Source organism: Schistocerca cancellata, chromosome 1, assembly GCF_023864275.1.
Source record: "Schistocerca cancellata isolate TAMUIC-IGC-003103 chromosome 1, iqSchCanc2.1, whole genome shotgun sequence".
In the NCBI taxonomy this organism is placed as follows: Eukaryota; Metazoa; Arthropoda; class Insecta; order Orthoptera; family Acrididae; genus Schistocerca; species Schistocerca cancellata.
In genome coordinates, this window is record NC_064626.1 from 1,003,425,468 (window position 1) to 1,003,451,104 (window position 25,637).

At 41.7% G+C, this 25,637-nt stretch overlaps 1 protein-coding gene across 1 annotated transcript in view; it reads left to right on the forward strand.

The window, feature by feature from the left end:
- The window catches only part of LOC126088855 (delta-1-pyrroline-5-carboxylate synthase), a 221,391-nt gene that overhangs the window by 114,955 nt on the left and 80,799 nt on the right, over window positions 1–25,637 (forward strand). The window contains exons 7-8 of the mRNA XM_049906867.1: window positions 10,526–10,694; window positions 17,403–17,612. Coding sequence (XP_049762824.1) covers window positions 10,526–10,694; window positions 17,403–17,612 — 379 coding nt within the window. The remainder of the gene's footprint in view (window positions 1–10,525; window positions 10,695–17,402; window positions 17,613–25,637) is intronic.

The window sequence follows — 25,637 nt, forward strand, 5'->3', positions numbered from 1 at the left end:
GCGACCTAAATCCTCAGTTATATCCTGGATATTCCAATGTCTGTCTTCTTCTACAGTTTTACTCTCTACAGCTCTCTAGTACCATGGAGGCTATTCCCTGATGTCTTAACAGATGGCCGGCCGGAGTGGCCGAGAGTTTCTAGACGCTACAGTCTGGAACCGCGCGACCGCTACGGCCGCAGGTTCGAATCCTGTCTCGGGCAGGGGACTGATGACCTCAGAAGTTAAGTCCCATAGTGCTCAGAGCCATCTTAACAGATTTCCTATCGTCCTGTCACTTCCGTATATTTCTTTCCTTGACGATTCTGTAGAGAACGTCCTTATTCCTTACCGTATCAGTCCGGCCTATTTTCAACATTCGTCTGTAACACCGCATCCCAATTGCTTCGATCCTCTTCTTTTCCGGTTACCCCACAGTCCTTGCCTCACTATCATAAAATGCTGTACTCCAAAAGTACATTCTCAGAAATTTCTTCCTTAAATTGACGTCTGTTTTTAATACCAGTGACTTCCCTTGGACAGGAATGCCCTTTCCCAGTGTCAGTCTGCTTTTTATGCCCTTCTTCCTCCGTCTGCCATTGGTTATTTTGCTGTCTAAGCAGCAGAATTCTTGAACTTCATCTACTTTGTGATCACCAATTCTGATGTTAAAGTTTCTCGGTAGTCTCACTCCTGCTAGTTCTGGTTACTTTCGTCTTTTTTCGATCTATTCTCAAATCCATATTCTGTATTCATTAGACTGTTCATTCCATTCAACGGATTCTCTAATTCTGCTTCATTTCCCCCGACGACAGAAATGTCATTAGACCATATCCCTTCTGAAACCCTGAGGCCGGGCGGCATATGAGTTTTCATCGGCCCACACATGACTGTTGTAGGAATTGAGAACACCTTACCTGGTGAACTTGCCTTCATCTGCGAAAAGAGTCCTCTGTGAGAAGTCGAATTCGCCCACACAACAGTGCTAGAACCACTTGTAGAAGTTAGCTTCTGATGTAAAATCCTGTGGCAGCCTTCTGGAGACGCTAGGTGTATCTACTGCTCAAGCATAACACACCGGACAGTTTTGTGATCAACAGTCCATCTACCTGCTATGTTCCTGGTACTCAATGTCACGTCCTCTTGCACATCATGGAGTAGAGCCATTTCAAACTAGGGCGTATGGTGGTGAATGTGCCTGTCTCCGAGGCCCCTAGTGCACCATGGCAAAAAGGGAATGTGAAGGTGTCTTCCAATGCGGAAAACGTTCCGCGTACTACTGACGAACAGCCGTCCCACTGCACCGAGTTGCGCCGTACAGTAATATCATGTCGGAGTATTCTGAAAGCATGACATTCACCATGGTCAACAGCAACTCACTAAAAATCAAATGTACATGCAGCTTGCATTCTGTATTGAAGTGAGTGATTTCTACCATCCAGTAGTAGAGTGCGAACAAAGACCACAAGCACAACACCAAGTACAAAACTCTCTCACCAGATCACAGACTCAACGGAATGGGATGCAAAGCAACCTGTTGTTGATACGAAACATAAGTTGAGCGGTGAATGACGTACGTAATACCGTAGTGGAGCCTGAAAATACGGGAGATTTGACCGTTGTAGAACTGTGTAGAAATTTCAACCTCAAAATTATGTCACTTCATTTTCAGAAAAAGAAACCTCAAAATAATAAACATGGCGATCCGCCAGTAAGAATATCGCAGTCTCGTATCCATATCACAGGGAAATTTTAAGTATTTGAGAAGTACTGAGCCAGACCACTACCTAACCAGAGTGAAACTACATTTAAAGACCTCTGTTATTAGAAAACGAACTCAACAAAACAGAAGCACAAAACTGGGAACAACTTAAAAAAAATTCATCAAAACTGCACAAAACCAAATTCCATGACAAAGACGGAAGGATCACCCTTGGTGTATTGAGAATTGTGAACAGGATGTAAGACGTCTGCGCAAGGAATCACTTCGGATAAGAACCACTGCTACACAGGTATAAAAGAAACACTGAGCAAGTGTAGTTGTAAGTTTGATAAAACAAATGTCTCTCAGAAACCAGGAGATACTAGATACGCTGCTTCTCTACGGAGAATGCAGATTGAACGTGAAAAGAACAGTTGAGTATCCCGCACGAAGATGTCCAACAAGACAGACATTTTAGTGAATTCGTAAAGTCTTTTAATTTAAGGGGGGAGGGAGGGAGGGAAGGTGAGTAGAACACTACACAAAAGGTAAGGAGGAAGCTTGCAACGAGCAGAACAAACGAAGTGCAGATGTTTCTATTGGTGGCTGAGGACAGTGTACTGGACAACATTAAGTGAGTATTTAGGTGATTTACAAATAGTTCTATGGGACTTAACATCTGAGGTCATCAGTCCCCTAGAATTTAGAACTACTTAAACCTAACTAACCTAAGGACTTCACACATATCCATGCCCGAGGCAGGATTCGAACCTGCGACCGTAACGGCCGCGCGGTTCCAGACTGAAGCGCCTAGAACTGCTCGGCCACAACGGCCGGCACGTGATTAACAGACTAATATTTATAGCAATTACAGGTATGAAGTTTTAGGTAGGTTAATACCTGTAAGTATGTGCGGCAAGAGCAGTGATTAATGCTGATGTTCCCCTGGGCAGCAGGTTAGGTGTTGATGTGTGGACAAATGGATGAAAATGAGTTCTTCATATTGACAGATATACTCCGGTTATTAGTGCAATTATGACCGTGCAGAAAACGTTAGCTCATGAAGTTTTTGACTTGTCTATGAGAAGGCTGAGGCGCACACACACTTAAGAGTGTACATATGAAGGTACCATATACAATGAAGGGCCAAAGAAACTGGTATAGGCATGCGTATTCAAATAAAAAGATAAGTAAACAGGCAGAATACGGCGCGCCAGTTATAATGTGGGGCGTGTGCAGGTCGTGTGATATCGGACCCCTGATATGTTTAGATACGACTCTGACAGGTGACACGTACGTAAGCATCCTGTCTGATCACCTGCATCCTTTCATGTCCATTGCGCATTCCGACGGACTTGGGTAATTCCAACAGGACAATTCGACACTCCACAAGTCCAGAATTACTACAGAGTGGCTCCAGGAACACTATTCTGAGTTTAAACACTTCCGCTGCCCACTAAACTCACCAGGCACGAACATAATTGATCACAGTTGCCTCGCAAAGTGATGTTCAGAAGAGATCTCCACTCCCTCGTACCCCTAAGGATTCATCCCTGTAGAATTCATGGTGTCAATTCCTTCCGCCGTGCGCGGTAGCCGCGCGGTCTAAAGGTGCTTGCCACGGTTCCCGCGGCTCTCCCCGTCGGAGGTTCGAGACCTCCCTCGGGCATGGGTGTGTGTGTTGTCCTTAGCGTAAGCTAGTTTAAGTTAGATTAAGTAGTGTGTAAGCCTAGGAACCGATGATCTCAGCAGTTTGGTCCCATAGGAACATATCACAAATTTCCAAATTTTCAGTTCCCACCAGCACTGCTTCAGACGGCTATGTTATGTTACCCGGGGACCTAGAAACGACGGAGAGGCTCTGTACCCGCCGCAGCCGCAGTGGTCCGCAACCCCATGAGGACTATCGCAGTCCACTTCACCCCTCCGCCGCCCCACAACGAACCCAGGGTTATTGTGCGGTTCGGCCCCCGGTGGACCACCCAGGGAACGTCTCACACCAGACGAGTATAACCCCCTATGCTTGCGTGGTAGAGTAATGGTGGTGTACGCGTACGCGGAGAACTTGTTTGCGCAGCAATCGCCGACATAGTGTAGCTGAGGCGGGATGAGGGGAACCAGCCCGCATTCGCCGAGGCATTTGGAAAACCGCCAAAAACCCATCCACAGACTGGCCGGCTCGCCGGACCTCGACACAAATCCGCCGAGCGGATTCGTTCCGGGGACCGGCGCTCCTTCCAGCCCGGAAAGCCGTGCGTTAGACCGCACAGCCAACCGGGTGGGCACTTCAGACGGTAGTCGAGTCCATGTCACGTCGTGTTGCGGCACTATTGCATGCTCGCGAGGCCCCTACACGACATTAGTCATGTGTACCAGTTTTTTTTTTTTTTTTTTGGCTCTTCAATGAAGTATACGCGGAAGCTCTGTGCCCATGATTTACATCAAGGAGCGGATTGTCGCTCCTAGAATAGTTCTAAGTAACAGTAATCTCCTTTCTCGCTTTAGTAACACATACAAATCTGTTACGTACTATAACGCTTTGTGGCAGAATGTAGACACCGATGATTACGGCGCTTCAGGGACTTCGTGCCGAAGTGAACCTAACCGTAATTAACATTCTTCACAGGAACACACAAATCTGAAATACGTAGAGACGCTATATGCACTGAAACACTCCTCCAGTGCTTCGTCTGACACCCAGCAGTCGTGCAAATCTCAAATGGATTGGAAATAACAGTGCGGTGTGAACATTCGAGGAGGAAAAGAGCTGCATTTTCTGCTTGAACCACGCAACTAAACTGCCAGTTTGTGTGTTTAAAACAACTGTGTATCGGAGCCGGCCCGGCAGCCGCTTGTTTTGCTTGTAAACAGAGTGTTATGAACAGTTCGCAGCGCGCAACCCCCTTCCTCTTGTGCCACCAACCGCTTTTCCGCACCCCCACCCCCCTCCCTTTCACCCGTTGCGTAATCACAAAAAGGGCCGCACAAGGGCTGTTGGTCGCTTGCGTCCCGGTGGCCTGTTCCAACATACCGCGTAGATAGAAATTCGTACGGATTTACCTGCATGAGTACGGCGAGGCGTTTCTAAATCTAATCAACATAAAATACTCGCTATTTTCCCATTTATGTTTTCTCCGAATAAATTTACTTGAAACGGCTGTTTACCTTGCGAGAAGAAATACAGCATTTTTTATTTTGTGATATGTCCTCCCTGCAAGAGGTGCCCAACATCAGTGCGGAGACAAATTTCAGTCCTCCGAAATCCATGTGTTGCGCTACAAGGGCACTGTGCGGTATTATCTCGCTTCAGTTATCTACATCTACATCTGCAGAATGTCCCAGGAGGAATGGTCAATATTCAGGGGTATGAAAAGAACGATCATTCGAAGCAGAAAAGTATAATAAACGTGGGTTTTGAAATGCATGAGCTATGAACACTTGTTCATCTTCTCTACTGGAAACACATCTCTTCCACAGAAGAATTGCTTATAGCTCTTACGTTATGCACTTCATAGCCCAAGTGTACTTGGTTTGGTCCAGACGGCCTTCTCAGAAAATGTGAAAAGCAACGAGTTTACGGTAGAAGATATATGTTTCATAATATCGAAGATGAAGTGCTCATAAATCTTATGGAACGGATTTTAGAGCCCGTGTTTACTAGACTTTTGTGCATCGAATGATTGTTCCTGTCACATCCCTGAATACTGACTATTCCTCCTACCCTGTATACTCTGCTTGTTACTAAGGTGTTGGGCGAAGAAGCATAACCTCTGGTACCATTAGGATTCCCCTGTCTCCCTTGTCTATACCATACCAGATTGGTGCCGGGAAAGAACGACTGTCGATAAACTTCTGCATGCACTCTAATTTGATGAACCCGATTGTTAACAATGGCGGGTACACTCGATGCGAAACATAGTTATTGCATGGTATGTGGTATGCTTTATTTATATTAGTTGACGGCTCCACAATAAACAAAGAAACGGCAGCTCTATCTCTAATTTCAGATACTCACTAACGACAACTTTATTATGATGTGCACATGTACACAGTGATAAGCGCCAAAACCATGGCTGTCAGTAGCAAGAATGTCAATACGATAGTTTATAGAGGGATAGGGGGTGGCTAGACCAGGAAGATAAATGGTGACTTGTAAGTAGACATAAAAACGTTACTGGTCTGACTCCATTAAAAACCTGCGTACTACCGGCGTTTAGGTCATTTTCTATCCCTGACAGCCATCTCCCTTGCCCCAGGGCATAAGCACCTTTGGCAAGTAATAGTAACGTGTAAGGTGTTAGTACCAGAAAAACGTGTTTCAGGGACGATTTGTAAAATGTCAGGATGGTGTGGATAACTACGAGTCACATAAATATCCTGAATAGGTTTCTGAACGCAAATTCACGTCAAAAGTTGTTGCTGATCAGGTAAATATGAATAAATCAGTAAATAATGTTGTGTCAGGTACCATTGTTTACGTGAATTTACGTGGCAGTGTGATGGCAGAAAAGGTAAGGACCATCATTAATATCGTTTATGTGATGCCATAAGGCGACAATAGATTGAACGTTATATTGTGCTGAGTCATAAATTAATTTTTTGGATTGTTATACCTCATTATTTCAAAATTTCCTAATGCAAATCGTAGTGTCATAAAATGAAACAAGGCGCACCTTTTAAATTTGTATTTTTGAGATGATACACAGTAATGTTTCCTTCTACAGATGCGTCTACATCTACGAGGGTAGTCTGAAAAGCCTAAAACTAGAAAAAATGTTTGTTTCATAAACAGCTCTCCTTACATCTTGACTTGCGTATTGTGTATCGAACTGGGGCCCTAGAAACGACGGAGAGGCTTCGTCCCGCTCAGTGGTTCACAACCCCACAACAGGCCACAGCTGTCCACCCACTCCACGGCCACTCGTAATCGGCAACAATTCCTGTCGGGCTTTGATGCGAGTGTCATTTACATGGCGCATACCTCTAGCCCCGTTCCTTCGCCAGGATCTTCTTGCGACCGCTGTTTTTAAGCCGCCTTACCTGACCTTCGAGTACTACATGGAAGACACGTTGAACAGTGACCTGTAAGTACACCAACAAATCGGGAAAATCCATTCCGGTTGCATTCGTGGACACATTGGAAATGCGATACCTTCTTTTTGTCAGCCTAGTACCTCTCCATGTGGACACGATCTTTAAGATCGGATCAAGAAGTTTTCGTTTGAGGGCTTTGCTGCAGCGTATATGCAACGTAGAATGACTCCGATGTGGTTATACGAGCACTGACATGTAGGGAAAGGATTAATGGGGCATTAGTGTCTTTCCGACGTGCGTGCGGTAAACGCGGAGATTTATCTACTGCGACTTTATTACCAAAAAGAACCACGCATAATAACCTTGCCAGTTTTAGTAAGTTCAGTCGTAGAATGGCTGGCAGTCTCGTATCTAGTGCATTTGATTCGAATAACACACTTACTCGAAATGAGCCGTCATTGTCTCGAACTTAACGGACTTCTCCGCGTAACTTTTAATTTCTAACGTCTACGAAACTGACTGTAACTACAGGGGTTTTAGAGTGAGCTGTAGGGTCCCTTCGTGAGGCAGGGCAAAAAAAATGGCTCTGAGCACTATGGGACTTAACATCTATGGTCATCAGTCCCCTAGAACTTAGAACTACTTAAACCTAACTAACCTAAGGACAGCACACAACACCCAGCCATCACGAGGCAGAGAAAATCCCTGACCCCGCCGGGAATCGAACCCGGGAACCCGGGCGTGGGAAGCGAGAACGCTACCGCACGACCACGAGATGCGGGCGAGGCAGGGCAGACGATCAAGAAACTGTTAAGCATTGTTTACAGGGAAAAGCCAAGCGTGACAGCCTTCAACCTCATGTGATACATCTACATCTACATAAATACTCCACAAGCCAACTTATGGTGCAAAGCGGAGGGTACGTTCTGACAGCACCTCTGATGGCGCCCAGTTCTTTTCCCCTTCCTCAAAGAAGTGTTTTACAATGAAGAGTAATACTACGAACAGTTACCTGCAGGCCTCTACTATTTACAGATGGTTAAAATGTTCGAGAGAGTTATAAAATTCACTAGAATGCATAAGTACGTTTAAGAATATTTCCACTGCAGTTTCGCAGGAGGGTTGTTGCTAATGGTACCCTCATTTTCAACCAAGGAAGAAAAATAAAACATTTGCATTGCCATATGTGTTACAATAATATTCAATCAATTTCTGCAGCTTCTAAATCTATTGTTTCATTTGGTTCGCTGTTCTCTAAAAATCTTCTCTATCACATAGTTCTATAATAAATTTCTCAAACTTTTGGTAATTCTATGTTCCGCAACAAAATCTCTGCCACTGCTGATAATCGTTTACGAGATTTGGTTTACGACGCAGAATGTTCCCGTGCTTTTCAAGATCTTAATCTTGAAAATACACATATGACGAACTTACCTCGTGCAGTGTTTACGTAACGTAATAAATATAACTTGGCAGCGCCGGAAACTGATACTTGGCAAATCCTGTTAGAAGTGTAAATACAAGTTACGACTTATCTTAGAAGACAGATTAAGGAAAGACAAACCTGCGTTTCTAGCATTTGTAGACTTAGAGAAAGCTTTTGCTAATATTGACTGGTATACTCTTTTTAAATTCTTAAGGTGTCATGAGTCAAATAGAGGGAACGAAAGGCTGTTTATACTTTGTACAGAAACCAAATGACAGTTATAAGAGTCGAGGGGTATAAAAGGGAAGCAGTGTTTGGGAAGGGAATGAGACACGGTTGTACGTAGGTTGGAACTTAAATAGTGGCAATACTGCTATGGAGACACTATGCAATGGAATCTACCATTGTCGCTGATAGCACGCGTTGTGGACCATACCTACCTGACATCCCAGCAAATGGATTCGCCCATCCCACGTCACCGGCGTGCGCACAATCGAGGGGAACACAGTCACTTCTGAGCGAGCGGTCTAACGTAACGGTGTCACTATGTTTTTGAAACAGGAAGAACGGAGATGGATCAAGATTGAATGTGCCAGAGGTCGTTCAGCACGACAGTGTCATCAAGGTCTTCAAGATGCGTGCGGGGAATCGGCATTGCCGTACAGCACAGAAGCGCCTTGGGTAAAAGCCTTTAACGAAGGTCGGCAAACTGTGGCAGACATGAATCGGAAAGATCGTCCGAGCGTCTCTGAAGAAGAAGTGCATACTGTTGCCGCGTTAGTGGACAGTAATCGACGCCATACGATTCGTGAGCTCACCCATGAAACCGGATTAGTGCATACGACTGTACTTCGCATCTTGAAGGAACGCTTGGACATGCGAAAAATTGCCTCACGATGGGTTCCGCATGACTTGACGGACGCAGGATTCGAACCTGCGACCGTAGCGGTCGCGCGGTTCCAGACTGAAGCGCCTAGAACCGCTCGGCCACAGAGGCCGACTATGCACTTCAGTTCGTTAACATGACGTACGTCATCGGTGGAAGGTCACTTCCAGATACCAGTTCCACATCGTCTACAGAGCTCCAAAGCGTCCAGTACGCTCTTTTAAGTCAATGACTAATATCTTCTTAGCTTACGTTGTCCATCATAAGATAATGGCGCCAAATTCCAGCCACGTTCCTCGCACTCAGAATCCAGTACCGTTTATTTGAAGGTTGCCATCCTTACTCGCGGCTGTCCTTACTCAAGGAACGCGCCTTCCCAAATCGTAAATTGACGATACCAACCCGTATCTGCAGATTCCGCTTTCATCCTTAACAGCTTGTGGATATTGAGTAATTGCAGGGTTTTGGAAGGGTAATATTGTATCAGTCTGGTAAATAATACATTATTTTGGTTCATAATACTATAAATATTTTAATTTTTGTTGCTTGAGAAACTAAAGTGTCATAATAGCATAAAAAAGACTTTAATGCATTAAAATTAAGCAAAATAATAAACACGGAACTATGAAATCTGGAGTGAAAGTAACAATGAAAGCAACATTAAGACCACGATAACAAACTGTAATCAGTTACTGCCTTTCGCAAATCTTCATACTGGGCAAGGCCGTTTAGCAGGAACCATAATGGCAGTCACCGAGGAAGATTGAGGAAAAGTGTGGACAACACATTTCAGAATGGCAAAATCAGATGAAGAGAAATGTATCCTTGTCGTACTTCTAAATACATTTTAATTACTAGTTTTAATAAAATGAGCAAGTGGAAGGTATCGTCAACTATTCCATTCATTGTGTCCCAATAGAATAATTAAGTTCAGATTATGTCTTCACTTCAGAAAGTGGGACTGTGTTTGGGTGAAAGCATTATACTTGGTATGGTCTCGCTCTCCTTAACGGCAAACTGAACTAATAAAAAGTTATCGAATTTCCAGTAGAGTGAAAATCCAGGTGCCGTCCCGACATGATGGGTGCCGCAATTATGGGACAATCGCAACAATTCAACAAACTAACCCTGCTAGAAAAACGAGAACATTCAATTACGACATTCAGCCTGGCCTGATGGCTGCTGATGTTCCTTTTAATAAACTCCACACTTTCAACCACAAATATCATGAACGACTAGACGTACAGCAATATCTGTGTAAGAATTCCCAGCTCGTGCAATAGGTATTCATGAATTAACAGCGTATATTTCCAAAATGGTTCGCTCTTGGACCAAAAATAGTCTTTCTGTTAGGATGAAGTTACATTAAAAACCGAACGAAAGTCAAGGAACTATGCACCCATCGCTGAAATTTCCTCCCTCTCAAGCCCATGTGTTGCTAAGAACTAAATACATCTTTGTCTGCGTCAGCCAGTGACTTCTGTTTTCCTGGTTGCAGGTCAAGGCAGCCACGTGGGCGCTGGACCATGGCGTTTCGGTGGTGATCTGCAACGGCATGCAGGAGAAGGCCATCAAAACCATCCTGGCCGGCCGAAAGATCGGCACATTCTTCACTGACTGCAGCACCAGCTCAGGGGCCTCCACCACTGACGTACTTGCAGAGAACGGTACGTACTCAAGATCTGCCCAGCTATCACTCCTTCACTTTTATATATTGCCCCCGTGTATTAGATCTTCTTCTGGTTTTTTATGTAGCTTACGGTTACTGCACATTCAGTCAGTTTTTGGTTTTCTTTTTCCCCTTTTTTCAAGTTTTCAACCGGGTTTGATGCTGTCCGACACGAATTCCTATCCTGCTCTAACTTCTTCATCTCAGAGTAGCACTTGCAACCTATATCCTCAATTATTTGTTGTATATATTCCATTCTCTGTTTTCCCGTACTGTTTTTACTCCCTCTTGTACCATGGAAGCAATCCCTTGACGTCTTAACACATGTCCTATCATCATGTCCATTCATCTTGTCAGTGTTTGCCATATGTTCCTTTCTTCGCCGACTCTCTGGAGAATCTCCTCATTCCTTATTTTACCCTTGCACCCATTTTTCAACATTCTTTTGTTGCACAATACCTAAGACACTTCCATTCTCTTCTGTTCCGGTTTTGTCACTGTCCATGATACACTACCATACAACGCTCTGCACTAAACGTGGTAATCAATAATCGAAATAGTTCCCCATTTCGATAACATATTTCTCAAAGCTGTCCAATGCATCAGTCCAAACATAGCATAGCGTGCACCTACTACCATCTAGTCTAGTGATTTCCATGGAGTCTTATCAGGCGATATAGGGGACAACTCTTTCAAGAAAATTATATAGTTTATTGTCCATTCCTTGTACAACTCCATTCCTTTCTCACTTTTGTTAAATCTCCACATCCCTTCCATCTTTTTCCCCATAGGAATCGCGATAGGTGGACTGGTAATGATCAAAATTAAAAAAGAATTAATATCGGATATAGAAGTTCAGAAAATGTGGATAAAACACATCCTTTAATATCGATAAATAAGAGGATATTGTATCTCTATTGTTAAATCAAGTACTTACTTTCAAACTAAGTTAATGCTTATGTAAAGCTTCCTGGCAGATTAAAACTGTGTGCCGGACCTAGACTCGAACTCGGGACCTTTGCATTTCGCGGGCAAGTGCTCTACCAACTTTTTTTGTTCGCTTTTGTTCGTTGCATCTGCTCGGGGCGGACGTCGTAAGACATCCGTTTAAGTTCTTTGTTGATCGATTGACTCAGTTTTTTTATTACAGAGGGTATCTAACCCTCTGACCGAACACGCTAAGCTACCGTGCGGGCTAACCAACTGAGCTACCCAAGCACGACTCATGCCCCGTCCTCACAGTTTTAATTCCGCCAGTACCTCGTCTCCTACCTTCTAAACTTCACAGAAGCTCTCCTGCGAATGCTTATGTAGTTTGCTGAAACTGCCAACTGTTGTGAAAGACATGCAAAATGGTATGAACTTCGAGAGAAGTTGTTTGCAGTGCAAGGTATGGAGTAGCGATCATTGTTAGAGATCTAGGTTCAAGCTGGTATAAATATGTCATTCTCTTGAACTGGAAGTGGGCGGAGATGTGTGGAAAGACTGAGTATGGTTCTTAGATCGAGATTACGATGGAATGGACAGGAGTCCTGCTCACATGAGAACCAGGAAGCTTATGCTGTTGATTCTAAATACTGGATTGAACGGGGCACAACGTTAAAGTTCTTGCGATCCTCTCTCGAAATCAGTTAACGAATGACAGAAACAAGAACCATCACTACAGATCTAGGGAGACCAAAATGGAATGGTTAAACTTTTGTTTCCGTTTCTCACATAAAAAACATTCCTATAATTTAATTTTCATTCTGTTGCCAGGTCTCTCTCGCTCTCTCTCTCTCTCTCTCTCTCTCTCTCTCTCTCTCTCTCTCTCTGTCTCGCACGCGTGCGCGCTCACGTACGCATACAGACACACAAGATATTATTTGTAAGCAGCAAAAATACCTCTGTGTTTAACTTTTAATTCACCCAGAAATAGTGCAGCCCAACCCATTTGGGGGTAAATGGGTCAAATATAGAACTAAACGTTTGAGTCTGGTGAGCAAACCTCAATGACAAAACATGTCCTTAAGTCTGCGCCATAGAAAGCGCTATTGTCTAGTTCCTCTCTGCAATGCTCATATCTTCCACTAATTCAGTTGCTGTCTAATATTTATCCGTAGTCATAGTCATTAGAATGTTGTTATCTTCGCATGTGTTACGTTATTAAGCGCTACATTACATGGATTTATATACTCGTCCTTACAAAACAAAATGTACCTGCTTTAGTGGAAAGTAGAACCTGTTACAATTGTAAAGACGCTAGGTAGATTACGAAGAAAGGACTAGATTTTGCCGAAACGAACCAAAGAAACAATAAGGTATATTATAGTTCATTCTAATAAAAAAAATGCCGTTTTACGAGGTTTAGTCTTCCCACCTGTGACCCATTGCACCACATGTGCATTTAGTTTCAACAAATAGTAGAACGCAGCGATTCTGGGAAGCGTGAGGCACGTTAAATTATATTTATGTATATCTCAGTGAAACTGCTTTTTAGTAGAACATTCGATATGAAATTGTTTTAAAGGGGAATTTAGTCCATCATATGTCCAAATCGTCTTGCGAATCATAGTTCCCTTAAAAATAAGCTATAAATAAATGTACATTGTATGTACATGCTGACGTAAAATTGTGTGTGTGTGTGTGTGTGTGAGAGAGAGAGAGAGAGAGAGAGAGAGAGAGAGAGAGAGAGAGATGGAGGGAAGGGGGTGGGGGAGAGGGAGAAAGACAGGGAGAAAAGCGGTAAGGAAGATAGGAGCCATAATTCGTGTATGTCGATATCTTGTAGTATACGTCAGTTCTTCTCTTACTGGGTTGTTTATTTAGTTGCGAATGCGAGTGATCTTCTTGACACCACTCTAAAGATCCGAGGAAGATAGATACAGTTTGACTCATTATCAGAAGTAGTGCAATGTACAAGAGTGAAGATAAAAAATGTGGTCGTGTGTTTTTGAAAGAAACCCTCTAAATATGAATGTCTAGAAAAGGTTTTGAACATTGCTCTTGCAGATTGCTAGACCAGTGCTCTCACCACTTGGCTTCGTATCATTCTAAAGGAGGTGCCACACGAATGCTTTCGTGCATGGATGAGGCACACGCATTCCATCTTTAACATTGACATGACATACATCTGTGAACACCTGTAATACATTTGTGACGTGAGATACATCTGTGAACATTTTCTCCTCCCATTTCAGTTCTGAGAAGGTGGACATGTAGCAGTATGTTCTGGAGCACAAATTACAGTGCAGTACCCTTACCTAAAATTATGTCATTTACGCTTTCAAGTGATTTAAACGTATCTTAGTTTCATTATCTAGACTTGTATTTACACTTTTAAAGAGATTTGCCAAGTATCTGTTGCCGGCGCTGCCAATGTATATTTATTGCATAAACACTTCAAGAGATAAGCTCACCGTATCTTTCTTTTCACGATTGAGATCTTGACAAGCATGGAAATATTCTGCGTCGTAAAACAAATCTTGGAAAGGACAACTGGCAATGACAGAGAGTTTGTTCTTGAACATCGAACAACAAAAGTTTTGAGGTAATTGTTGTAGAACCATGAGGGAAAGAACAAAGCAGGCCTCAAGTAATTCAGATTCACAGAGCCACACTGTCATATAATGACGTGAACGCCAGACGGCTACAACAATGTCCATATGGACCGTTGTCTACACTTGCTGAAGCAAGAAAGCAATCGATCTTGCGAAGCCGAGTCTTTGTAGGTGGGCTTCCCAGAGCGGACAGATTCCGGAAGTAAATGTTCAGAAACGTGCTTACCACATTCTCTTCCAACCGTGAAGTCCAGGAGTGAAAAAGATATGCCCAGAACGCTTCCACATCCAGTTCACCAATGCTTCAAACCATTGATGTCGGTTGATTGTGTCACTTAGTCCACTGCGGACTGCAAGCTAGTAGTCTCCTGCCAGCATATCGGTTTCCTCTTGTGGCTCCATACTGACAGGGTATTCTGCGCTCAGAAGTATTCAAATATCAATCATATGCTACTAAAAGAGACCACTTAACTTTCAAAACATACACATTTCACCTTTAAAGCGACATTTATTGACTTAAATTAAACATAAATACTTTTTCCTATGGTAAATTGATAAATGTCCTCCCAATAGTAAGAGGTAAGTATTCAAATGAACAAATCGCAGACTTCTAGTACTTAGTAGATTCCAAAAACCCCATTGCCTCCCATCTGATCGCAGACCCTGGTATGCTGCCGCGCCTTCACAAACACATCCCACCGTCCCCGCACCTACACACACTTCGTATCCTATCCCAACGCAGCTTCAACCAACTTCCTCTCCCAGACAAAGTGATCCGCCCCGACATTTATCCCTCCATCCCACCTATCCTGCTCCACATCTCCTTTACCCTCTCCATCCATCCCCAGCCCTTTACTCTTGTAATCAGTACCCTACCCATTCACCGCACTACTCCACATCCTCTCTTTTTCCCACAGACTGTGTTTCTTACTGTTCTCTTCAGCTCCTACTTAAAAGATCCATACCCTTCAGCCGCATATAACAGCCTCTGACAATACTTTTCACTCAGTGCAGCGCTTCAGATTTTAAGTGAATAATGCAGTGCTTCAATGTTTTTATGAGGAAAATTTCATCTTTCTGCGGTGTGCTTTTCAAATGTTTATATTTTCGTTTTTTAGCTGTCTGTCTTTGATTTTTAATGTAAATAGGAAAAAAACAGCCCCAGGTTGGTTTTTATTTTGCTTACAAGAAGAGCATAATAATAAACTGCTGACAGCCCACCCGAAGCCCATATTGGGAGAGGGTTATATAATAACACTAAAGAAAAAAAATCTACTACTTGGTTATAGCTCCATACCATGAGTAACTGTTGCCAAACGCCTCGGCATTGAATGTATGGGCTTGTTACGTCCGAATCGATGTTATTCAATTGTTGCAGAATGATGTCTTTCAGTCTGGTTTTGCTTGTGATGTGGTGTTTTCTAATCCTAATTTCCAATTCATGTCAAATATTTGTGATCGGGTTCAGTTCAGGCGACTATGGTGGTGTTTTGAGTGTGCTTGGTGTGTTATAGATAATCAATAGCTCTGAAAATTCTCAGGCATGCTTAGGACCGTCGTCTCGTTGAAAATAATAATTATGGCCATGTTTTTGTTTTTGAGAGCTCCTGTATATTCTTGTAAACATACTTGTTCATGTTTCCATCAGTAAAAACTAATTCATCCACACTACTTGGTGGTAAAACCTCCCCAATACCGTCACGCTGCCTCCCTCATGTTTGACTGTAGCTCCCATACCTTTACGTTATCAGTCAGTATTCTACTGGCTCCACACCTTTAAACGACCAGCACATCGGTATATATTGAATTGGCTTTCATCTGACCATAGCACGCAATTTCTGAAATAATTCCCTTCGTTACATACTCATTGGCAAGTAGTAAACGCTTGAACTGTTTACTTTAGTTACATACGGTTTTCTTCTTGGTGTTCTGGAACTGTACCCAATACCGTTCACAGTCCTACGAACTGTTCTTTCGTGAACCGCCTTCCCAAGACATTTTTCCAGATGCGCTCTAATTTCTATTGCTGTTATTCCGGTATTTTGCTTCACCATTTCCAGGACTTATCTTTTATCTCTAGAAGTTTTCGCTGGAAACCTGTCCTAGCTGTTTCATTATCCTATTCCTCATTTTATAGCGTTGGATGACGATCCACACATTGGACTGATTTCTGTGTACAGTTTCTCAGACTCCTTTAAATGTTTCATGTTATTCAGGCGTAAGCGAGGTGACTGTTCTCTCCTCTAATGTCGTCTCTTTCCATTTCTGCCCCATGTGGACTTGTAACTTAATTTGCTTGTGTTCCGTTTGACAGTAGACAAGAATGACTACTGAACGTACAAACGTCAACATTTCCACCGTTTGTTGTGTTTTCTGCCTTATCATAGAGCGCATCTGAATACTCGTGATAAGTTACCGTACAGGATATCATATGTTGAATAATACACATGTGTTTTTATCATACATATGGGACATCGCCAGTTAACTGTATAAGACAGCTTACGTTTCTCGTAATTCTAACTTCATTCCCTTGTTATTTTTATATTTTAAAATCGCTTGGAATAGATATAAGCTTTTTAAGATCTTTTGTCTCGTATTTTTTTCGCCAAGTTCACAATATGACTCGCACTCGATGACGCTTTTAACTACATACTCTCCAAGTCTTGCTGGTCCATAATAGGAATGCTTGTCATTGCATGATTGTTGCTAATGGTGATGTTTTACAATGCAAATTCAACTCGTGTTGAAGATTTGAGTGTTACGTCATGTTAAATGCAGCCACATATTACCTATGCAAACATTGTTAAGCGAGTTTGTTATTTTACTATTGGAGTTTGTTCTCATTACATATTTTGTTCAGCTGTTAAGCATTCTTTATACTCTACTGTACAAAATTTTCCTAGGCTATTTTCTCCTCTTCCTGTTTACAGATCTGAAGATGATTTTTGAAAGCATCACGCTTTACTTGTATGACAAAATTAGTATATATATATATATATATATATATATATATATATATATATATATATATATATATATATATATATATATAAGTAACTGTGGAAACAAGTGCAGCTTCGTAGGTCTAGGCCCTACATTCCGATGTGCACTTAAACTACAGGAATGTAGTGCAGAAGTGCAGATAATTATTTTTTTTTGTTTTCCAGCGAGAGTGGGCAGCCGGCAGCTGCAGGCGCTGGCGCCAGAAGATCGCGCGGCAGCCATCACGAGCCTGGCGGATCTGCTGATGAGCAAGCAGCAGCGCGTGCTCGACGCCAACAACGCGGACCTCGCAGAGGCCACCAAGAGCGGGCTGGCCAAGCCGCTGCTGTCACGGCTGTCGCTCACGCCCGCCAAGATCAAAGGGCTCGCCGCTGGTGAGTGGGCTGCCTGTGTCCGCGCTCTGCTGTCATCTCGAATATCCACGACCAAAACCGACTATGTCACTGTGTCGTGCTTTTTCTCCGTATTAACGTTCTCTCGCTACATGTATTGAAACTCATTTGTTAGTCTCTGACGTACACGCCGCCATGCAAAGCAGGTTGATAAAGCAGGCCGCTACTGCTCGAACGCATCACACCTGTCATGCAGAGTAGCCTACATACTGGGGCCCGGAAACCTGTTTCTTGCCCTTGACATGTAGGCTGCCCATCAAAACAGGTTAATTTTTTGACAGGCGGATACTTTTCCCACACAACATGCCTGTCGTACTGGGCAGGCTAGAAGAAACACGATTTTGACCGTTTGTCTACATTTATTGGAGTTAGGAAGTTATAAACCCACAGCACTAATACTCGCTAGTCTTGCTGTTTCTGTGCTAAATTTGGTTGCAATTAATCCAGGAATTTTGGAGAAGATCACGCGTACACACACAGACACCACACACAGACACCACGTAGACTCTGCTTTATATAGATAACAGATTATATGATTGCAGGACAGTGACTGGAAGCTATCACGTCCGTAACGTATCTCAGAGTATGCATATAGAGCGACTTAAAGCGCAACGACAACATTAAACTAATCGCAGGTAAAGCATGTGCCAGACTGAGATTCTTGAAATTCTCCTTAGGGGTAGCTTACAAAACAATCGTTTGAGCAATATTTGAACACAGCTCGTCAATCTGGGATCCATACCAGATAGGATTGATAGAGAAAAAAGAGAAGACCAAAGAAGTGCAGCACCTTTTGTGACAGGTCATTTACTAACCTCAAAAGCATCACGAAGATGAACAGCGAACTCCAGTAGCAGGCGTTCTGAATCACGTGATGGTTTAATGTTAATGTTCTGAGAGCGAACCTTATTTAAGAACCGACCAATATATAGCTTACTCCTACAGGAAGATAAAATTAGAGAGATTCCAGCTCACATGGTGGCTTAACAACAGTTGTTCTCGAGCGAACCATTCCAGACTGGAACAGAAAAGAGGAGAAGTGACAGCAGTACACAAAGAACCCTCCACCATTGGCGGAGTATAGATGCAGAAGTACATGTATATTTTTGAAAATTGTTTTTGCGTGTTCAGTAATGCTTTTGGCAAGATACTGGTCTCCTAGTCCTTCATGGAGGTTTCTAGTGCTAGTCCATCTGTGGGTTCCTAGGCACCACCGCTGCCATTTGTTCTGTAGACGCTGTAAGTTTTTAATTTGGAGCTACAGGTTGTACCCCACCCCAGGACGTCACCCTATATAGGATTGTTGGCTTTTTTGTAGCTTTATAAAGCTTTAGCTTTGTAACAGGTTTAAAGTTTTTACTGCCCAAAAAACATTCCAGTGCGTTCATTTACTGAACAGAAAAGACATATAAAACAATTACGTGTTCTGTGCCTTCACTAAAGTATTGTTTAGAAATTAGTCACTTTACAGTGTAATTCCGAAAAGACCCACATTCTCTCTCACTTATAGCTTACACATCATCCCTCTGTGTTCCTTCGCTTGCAGACTATCAACAGCTTTAAGCACTTGGAGTCACACGTTCCTTACTCCACTTCTATAATCCTTTTTTCCTAACTGTTAATCTTTGACTTATTCAAATCTTCATTTGTATACATTCGATGTCAAGAAAATTCCACGTTAATTCTCTGTTTCTTTTACTCCTCTCACTTATCTTCGACTTTCGTTACACTGGTATTAATCTCTCTGTGCATTGCACAAATACAACAGAAAATATATAAGTATAACACTTACATGCATACAAATTTATATGTTGCAGATAATATAGAATGCCAGAATAAATTAGGGCCTCAGTGTAACAAGAACTACATGCTGCCCACACGTATTCGCAAATTCTAACTGAAACAAAATTAATATAGAAACAAAACGAAACCAAATATCATAACCCATACTTCAAAAATAGTTTGGGAATCATGAGTCCGCCTCCATCCCTAGCATATATTGCAGAAAATATTTCCCTAAGTCTAGCACAAACCCAGACTCCACAAAAGCAGAAGTGTACCACCTATGCTTTTCTTTTACAGCAGTGCATGAAACGATTAGGAGGAAAATAAGGCATAGACCATAGCCTAAATTCTAAGAAGCTTATCAAAAAGCACGCAAACACATTTTTTAACAACAATATTTTTGTTTTTTTGTGTTCCTTGAATTTGTTGAAGTAATTATATATTAAAAAATTGACATGCATGATTTTTCGCACACAGTGCCTTGCAGCGAGTGTGACAGAACACTGTCCACAATTTCTTTACTTTTCCGGATCACTTCCTTCCTTAAGATTTTCCAATTCTGTTGTTGTTTTATGATGTTAACTACGTCAAGAATCTCTAAAACAGGAGAAAACACGAAAATGTGTTACATCTTTTCAAAAATTATGAAGGCGACAAGCCAGCTACTACATTCCTGTTTCAAATATACGATCTCAGCCTTTAAAAATTTTCTTCTGTAAAGTTTTTGTAAAAGAGATTTGCTCCAGCTGACAGTTCCATCCAACTGGAGGCAAACGTCTGCCGCAAATTTAATTAAAACTTACGAAAAAGCAAACGGGAGCGGACAAGTACTGTCGGCCTCTGTGGCCGAGCGGTTCTAGGCGCTTCAGTCTGGAATCGCGCGACCGCTACGGTCGCAGGTTCGAATCCTGCCTCGGGCATGGATGTGTGTGATGTCCCTAGGTTAGTAAGGTTTAAGTAGTTCTAAGTTCTAGGGGACTGATGACTTCAGATGTTAAGTCCCATAGTGCTCAGAGCCATCTGAACCATTTGAACAAGTACTCCATGTTTCAGTTCAGTGAGTGAACACTGAAATCAAGAACCGTGAACGACAAATTCTAAAGCATGAATCGAAAAAGTCAAATATTTGATTGGTCAACGTTTATTTTTCCTTCACACTTTTACGCAGTACTGGCATTCACATAAAGCATACACCTTCACATTTCATAATGCGGTTGCACCACAACATACGACAAACAGTCGCGAAAGTCTATGGGACAAAATAATGGAACCTTTTGACATCTGCAGCGATGCTAACAATCAAAGTGGCTGGCACGTAGTAACAGAAGAACTGCATTGTATAAAACAAGCAATTACTATTTTTAATGTTTTTATTTTCATATTTCGTATTTCTCAGATACAAATACGAAAGTGTAGTTAAACTAATACCCCAGCTGCTGCTAATATTAACATAAAATAAAATCCAAGTGCAATTCATCACGTTGACAGAAAAAAATTTCAACATCAAAAAGTAATTAATGAAGTGAAATGAAAACCGGGAATACATTTATGTAGGTGACATTAAGTGATTAAAATTGCAAGATCACAGGTTAATATAAGCGCAGGATAAGCCATTGCAAATGTGAAATGCTGGTACATTAATAACCAGTGTAACCGACAGAATGTTGAATACAAACACGCAAACGTACATACATTGTGGTGTAAAGGTGCCGGATGTTAGTTTGTGGGATGGACTTCCATGCCTGTTGCACGAGAGAGACGCTAAACGCTAATTGTGGATGACGCTGCAGTTGTCGTTCAATGATTTCCTCTATGTGCTCGATTGGAGACAGATCTGGTGATCGAGCAGGCCAAGGCAACATGTCGACATTCTGTAGAGCATATTTGGTTATAACAGCGCAGCAGTTCATTTTGTACAAATCACTGTCGAACACCTTGCAAGAAATAACAATTATAATACACCAAAGTTCTATTTCAACTGCTAGAGAATGCACTAATTTTCGAATAGGCGATCAAGAATCCAATGTGAACTAGAGTGGCGTTGGGGCAGGGGGGAGGGGGACAAGCAGGTGCTCAGGCACCTGAAGGGGGTTTGCTAGCCTGTGTCCATTGCTAAATAAAATTCAAACGCAGGTTGTCAAATTTGCATCTATCATTTTGAACGAAAAAAAATGGTTCAAATGGCTCTGAGCACTATGGGACTTAACTGCTGAGGTCATCAGTCCCCTAGAACTTAGAATTACTTAAACCTAACTAACCTAAGGACATCACACACTTCCATTCCCGAGGCAGGATTCGAACCTGCGACCATAGCGGTCATGCGGTTCCAAACTGATTCGCTTAGAACCGCACGGCCACACCGGCCGGCTTTTGAACGAAAGGTGAGCACTGGAAGAGATCACTGAACCTATTTGATTGTTTTTAAAAAACATATAAATGTATCATTAGTGGATAAATTAATACAAAATACCACGTTCTGCTTGCAAGGCATGACCAGTGCATCAGACATTGTGGAGCCACAAATATTATTATCACAGCCATGCAAGATTTTAATATTTATGAACGTATTTTAATTTCCATCAACTGATGCCAGATTTTATACAACTATGAAAAAAACTAACGTAAGTAAGGATAATACTTTAATCATCAAATAAGTTTATTTCTAGCCATATCAAGTGTGCATGTTAAGTGTTATGTACTAACATGCACGTACCAATCTCAAACTTCGAGCACCTCGTCAAGACCTGGTGTCGCATACTAAGCCGAAGTGCCCGTTTTGACAAGTTTCATGTGATAATGACAGAAGGGCGAGTGACACAGATTTCGGCTCGCGGGCCATGACTGGGCACGAACGCCAAAGCACTCAGCCTCGCTGCACATTCCCCCCTCGCCACGCCAGGTTGTCTGACAGTGAGGAGAGGGAAGACTGGAAAACTGGAAACTCGCCACATCTAAATAGCAGTGCAATTGCACCACATACAAATTAGTTTTATATTTTACATTTCTCAGCAACATAGATCACAAACAAAACAAATTATGAGTAGTATTCAATTATTTATGGCGCACTGAAGACATAATTTTTATCTTACAGATGCAGACATTTTCAGAGTTTCACACTCATGTTCCCACGTAATCGTGAATTATTTAGTTTTATAATGGATAAAAGGTCTTCCACACAAATATGTCGATCGAAATAATGCAGCGCCTTTGCGGCGTCATTAAGGAGACGGAAATTCTACCCGAGGAAAGCAATGTAGGCGTCCTGTACGGTTTTAACGTAAAAAGATTTGTAATTAAAACAGGTATTACCATGCAAATCAGTCAGTTACATCTCCACGTGTACAGGCGAGCTTTCAGCTGAAACGGTAAATGATCTTGAAAACAGCTCGAAAACGTTGACATTGTCCTCAAAACCTTTATAAAATTATCTGTGTAATTCTTTCAAGGTTAAAATTAATTCTTCAAACCTCGCGTTTTCTTTAAAGACAGTGAGTTTAGGGAACTCGCCTGTCTATGTCAAAATGTCTCCCCGTTTAAAAGGATCCTCATCAAAAGAGAAAGAAGTCACGTGTGGTGTCTGACTTCGGGCAGTTTGCAGTCAAGTCGGCTTCAAACGCAAAGTCTGAAATCCATATAGGATATTCTAATATTCGTTCATAAATTCAACAATAGCGTGATTTAAATCGAAAAATCGGTACAGGCATGCCCCCTGACTTAAACAATGTACTCTGCAGTAACGTACGAAATCTTTATTCTCTTCGTTCAGTTCTACTGCAAATCTGTTGCAACAGAAAATGTAACAAGTGTGCGATTTCAGGAATTTTATATTTGTACCGCTAATTTCTTCACATACTCCATGTCTGAAAATTTAGCACAAACTGTTTCTTGATGCACAGAAAAATGAATCCCGTCTGTCGATAGTTATAATTCTTTCTCTTTTATTGCCAACTAAATATTTAAATGCTCTCTCCTTGACTTTGTAATGTCGTTTCGCTGAAAATATGCAGTTGTTATGGTGCAGGTATTTAAGAACGACACTCTCGTGAAAAATCAGGGCCATTTTTCAAAATTTTGCTTATCTTGATATACAAGAAAGTATTTGCAGTATCGGCTGTGCAGAGATGAGACCCCGTCAATCGAAAGAGACGCGACTCTTGGCAGTAATGATGGCGTTTTTGTTGGAAGCTGCACACAAAACAATGAACTTGATAGTAATAGCGACAGTGACAGTGACGAAATCCAAAGGTGGCTCACAAAAAATTATGTCAATGTGCAACAATGTGGTGGCCCATATCCTTTCGGCTTATCAATGGTAGTAATCGTAACTAAGTTGAGTGTTTTAATTTTACATATATAAATCGAACCGTTTAAATATATTTAAATTTTATAACGAATAGTTTAACATTGCGAGGAATAAAATGGAAAGAAATGTTATCGGCGGGAATCGAACCCAGGTCCGCAAATTACTAGTCTATGCTTTAGACCACTCATTCATGTTGGAGTTAAAACAAGGTGTTTAAAAAATCATTCATACTCTGCGCTTGCGCCATACGATATGTGCAATTTCAAAGAAAAATACTGATATTTTGAATTCAGTAATCCGTGAGAAATGATTGACTCCAGATCCAATATTTCTTCAGTATATGAAGTACCATTCGTAAAACCCCATTTATATTCTGCTAATTACTCGCCAATGTCGTTTCTACTGTGTTTAGTACAGTCTTGGAAAACATGATGTATGCATCTGGTTGCAAAGAAATTCTTCTGTTGTATTACATTTTGTTTATTGTCTTTCTCATATACCGGATACATCAAGGCCACCTTCCACTCTCCTGGGAGTTTTTCTATTTTCCATTTTTTCTCAACGATTAATTTTAGCTCTTTTTTTAACTTTTAATAGAGATCCTTTCAAAATTTCTACTGTAATACAGTCTTCCTTTGACAGTTGAGGGAAAACCGTCTTCTAGGTTTTCATCGGTATTAGAGTATTCGAAGTTATGGATTGGTTCTGAACAATTAAGAAGCTTTTCAAAATGTTTTGCAAGTATTTATAAATTTTTAGTGTTGCAGAAGCCAAATCGGAGAGCCTTATCCAACGCCCCTCTGTTGTAAATTTACATTTGAATTACATCTACCTAACTCTTTGAATCTCAACTTCTCCCCCAAACACCTACTGGGAAAGGGCCTCATTAGCATATCACCCACAGATCACATACAGAAAATACTTGCATACTAAATTTCCTTGTATGGTTGCTTGTTTTACTACCATCTAGACTCTAACCTTATAAATTAAAAGTGTGATAATCGTAACTAAATCGAATATATTATTTTCACATATATAAAGTAAACAGATAGTTTTAAATTCTGTAGTTAATAGTTTAACATTGTGAGGAAGAAGAAATGAATAAAAACTTAACATTGGCGGGAGTCGAAACCACGTCCACAAATTACCCCTTTATTGTTTTGGCCACTGATCCACAGTCTAGTCCTGACACTGAGCTTTTAAAAATACCTCATGCTCTACTCTTGCTCAGTATATTAAACGCAATATCAAATATCGCTGCGTCGCTTGTCTGAGGTGATCGTAGTGCGGCTGACTGTCACGTTTTCGTCCGTTTTATTTGCTTACCAGCATACGTTCGAAGAGAAATGGCAGTTGTAGAGAGATTTCCGGCTCGCATTTGAAGAGAAATGCCGTAGGTTTAGTGCAATTTCCGGCTCGCTTTAGAAGAGAAATGGCATAACTTTAGCGCGATATTTACAGTGTGCTGTAGCGCCGCCACTGACGAAATCGTTTAAGAAACTGAACATGTTTTAATGGTTAGGTAAACAAGGAATGAGACACATTTCGAATAGGTCTGTGGAGTGGAAAATAGGGCTTCAGCAGTATATAAGAAGCAGAAGCCATCAGGCGAGGACATGAGCAAACACCGAAAAGATTGTCATGGGACTGAAAAGTAATCACTCTTTCGCTTCAGATGTGTTTGAGCGCATCTTAAAAAATGGGGAAAATATCAATCAAGCAAGTTTTGTGGTGCTTTACTTGCCAGTTGTTTTTCTGATGCACAAATGTTTCTAATATGACTCTAGGCTATGGCTGGAAATTATCAGTACGCCCAAAAAGATAAAACAAAAAGTGAGTGAACGTTGAAACAGCTCTGATCATAGAACGTCCTACTTCAAATGGAGCGTCCTACAAAATGCTCTGAGTAGTAGTTCACC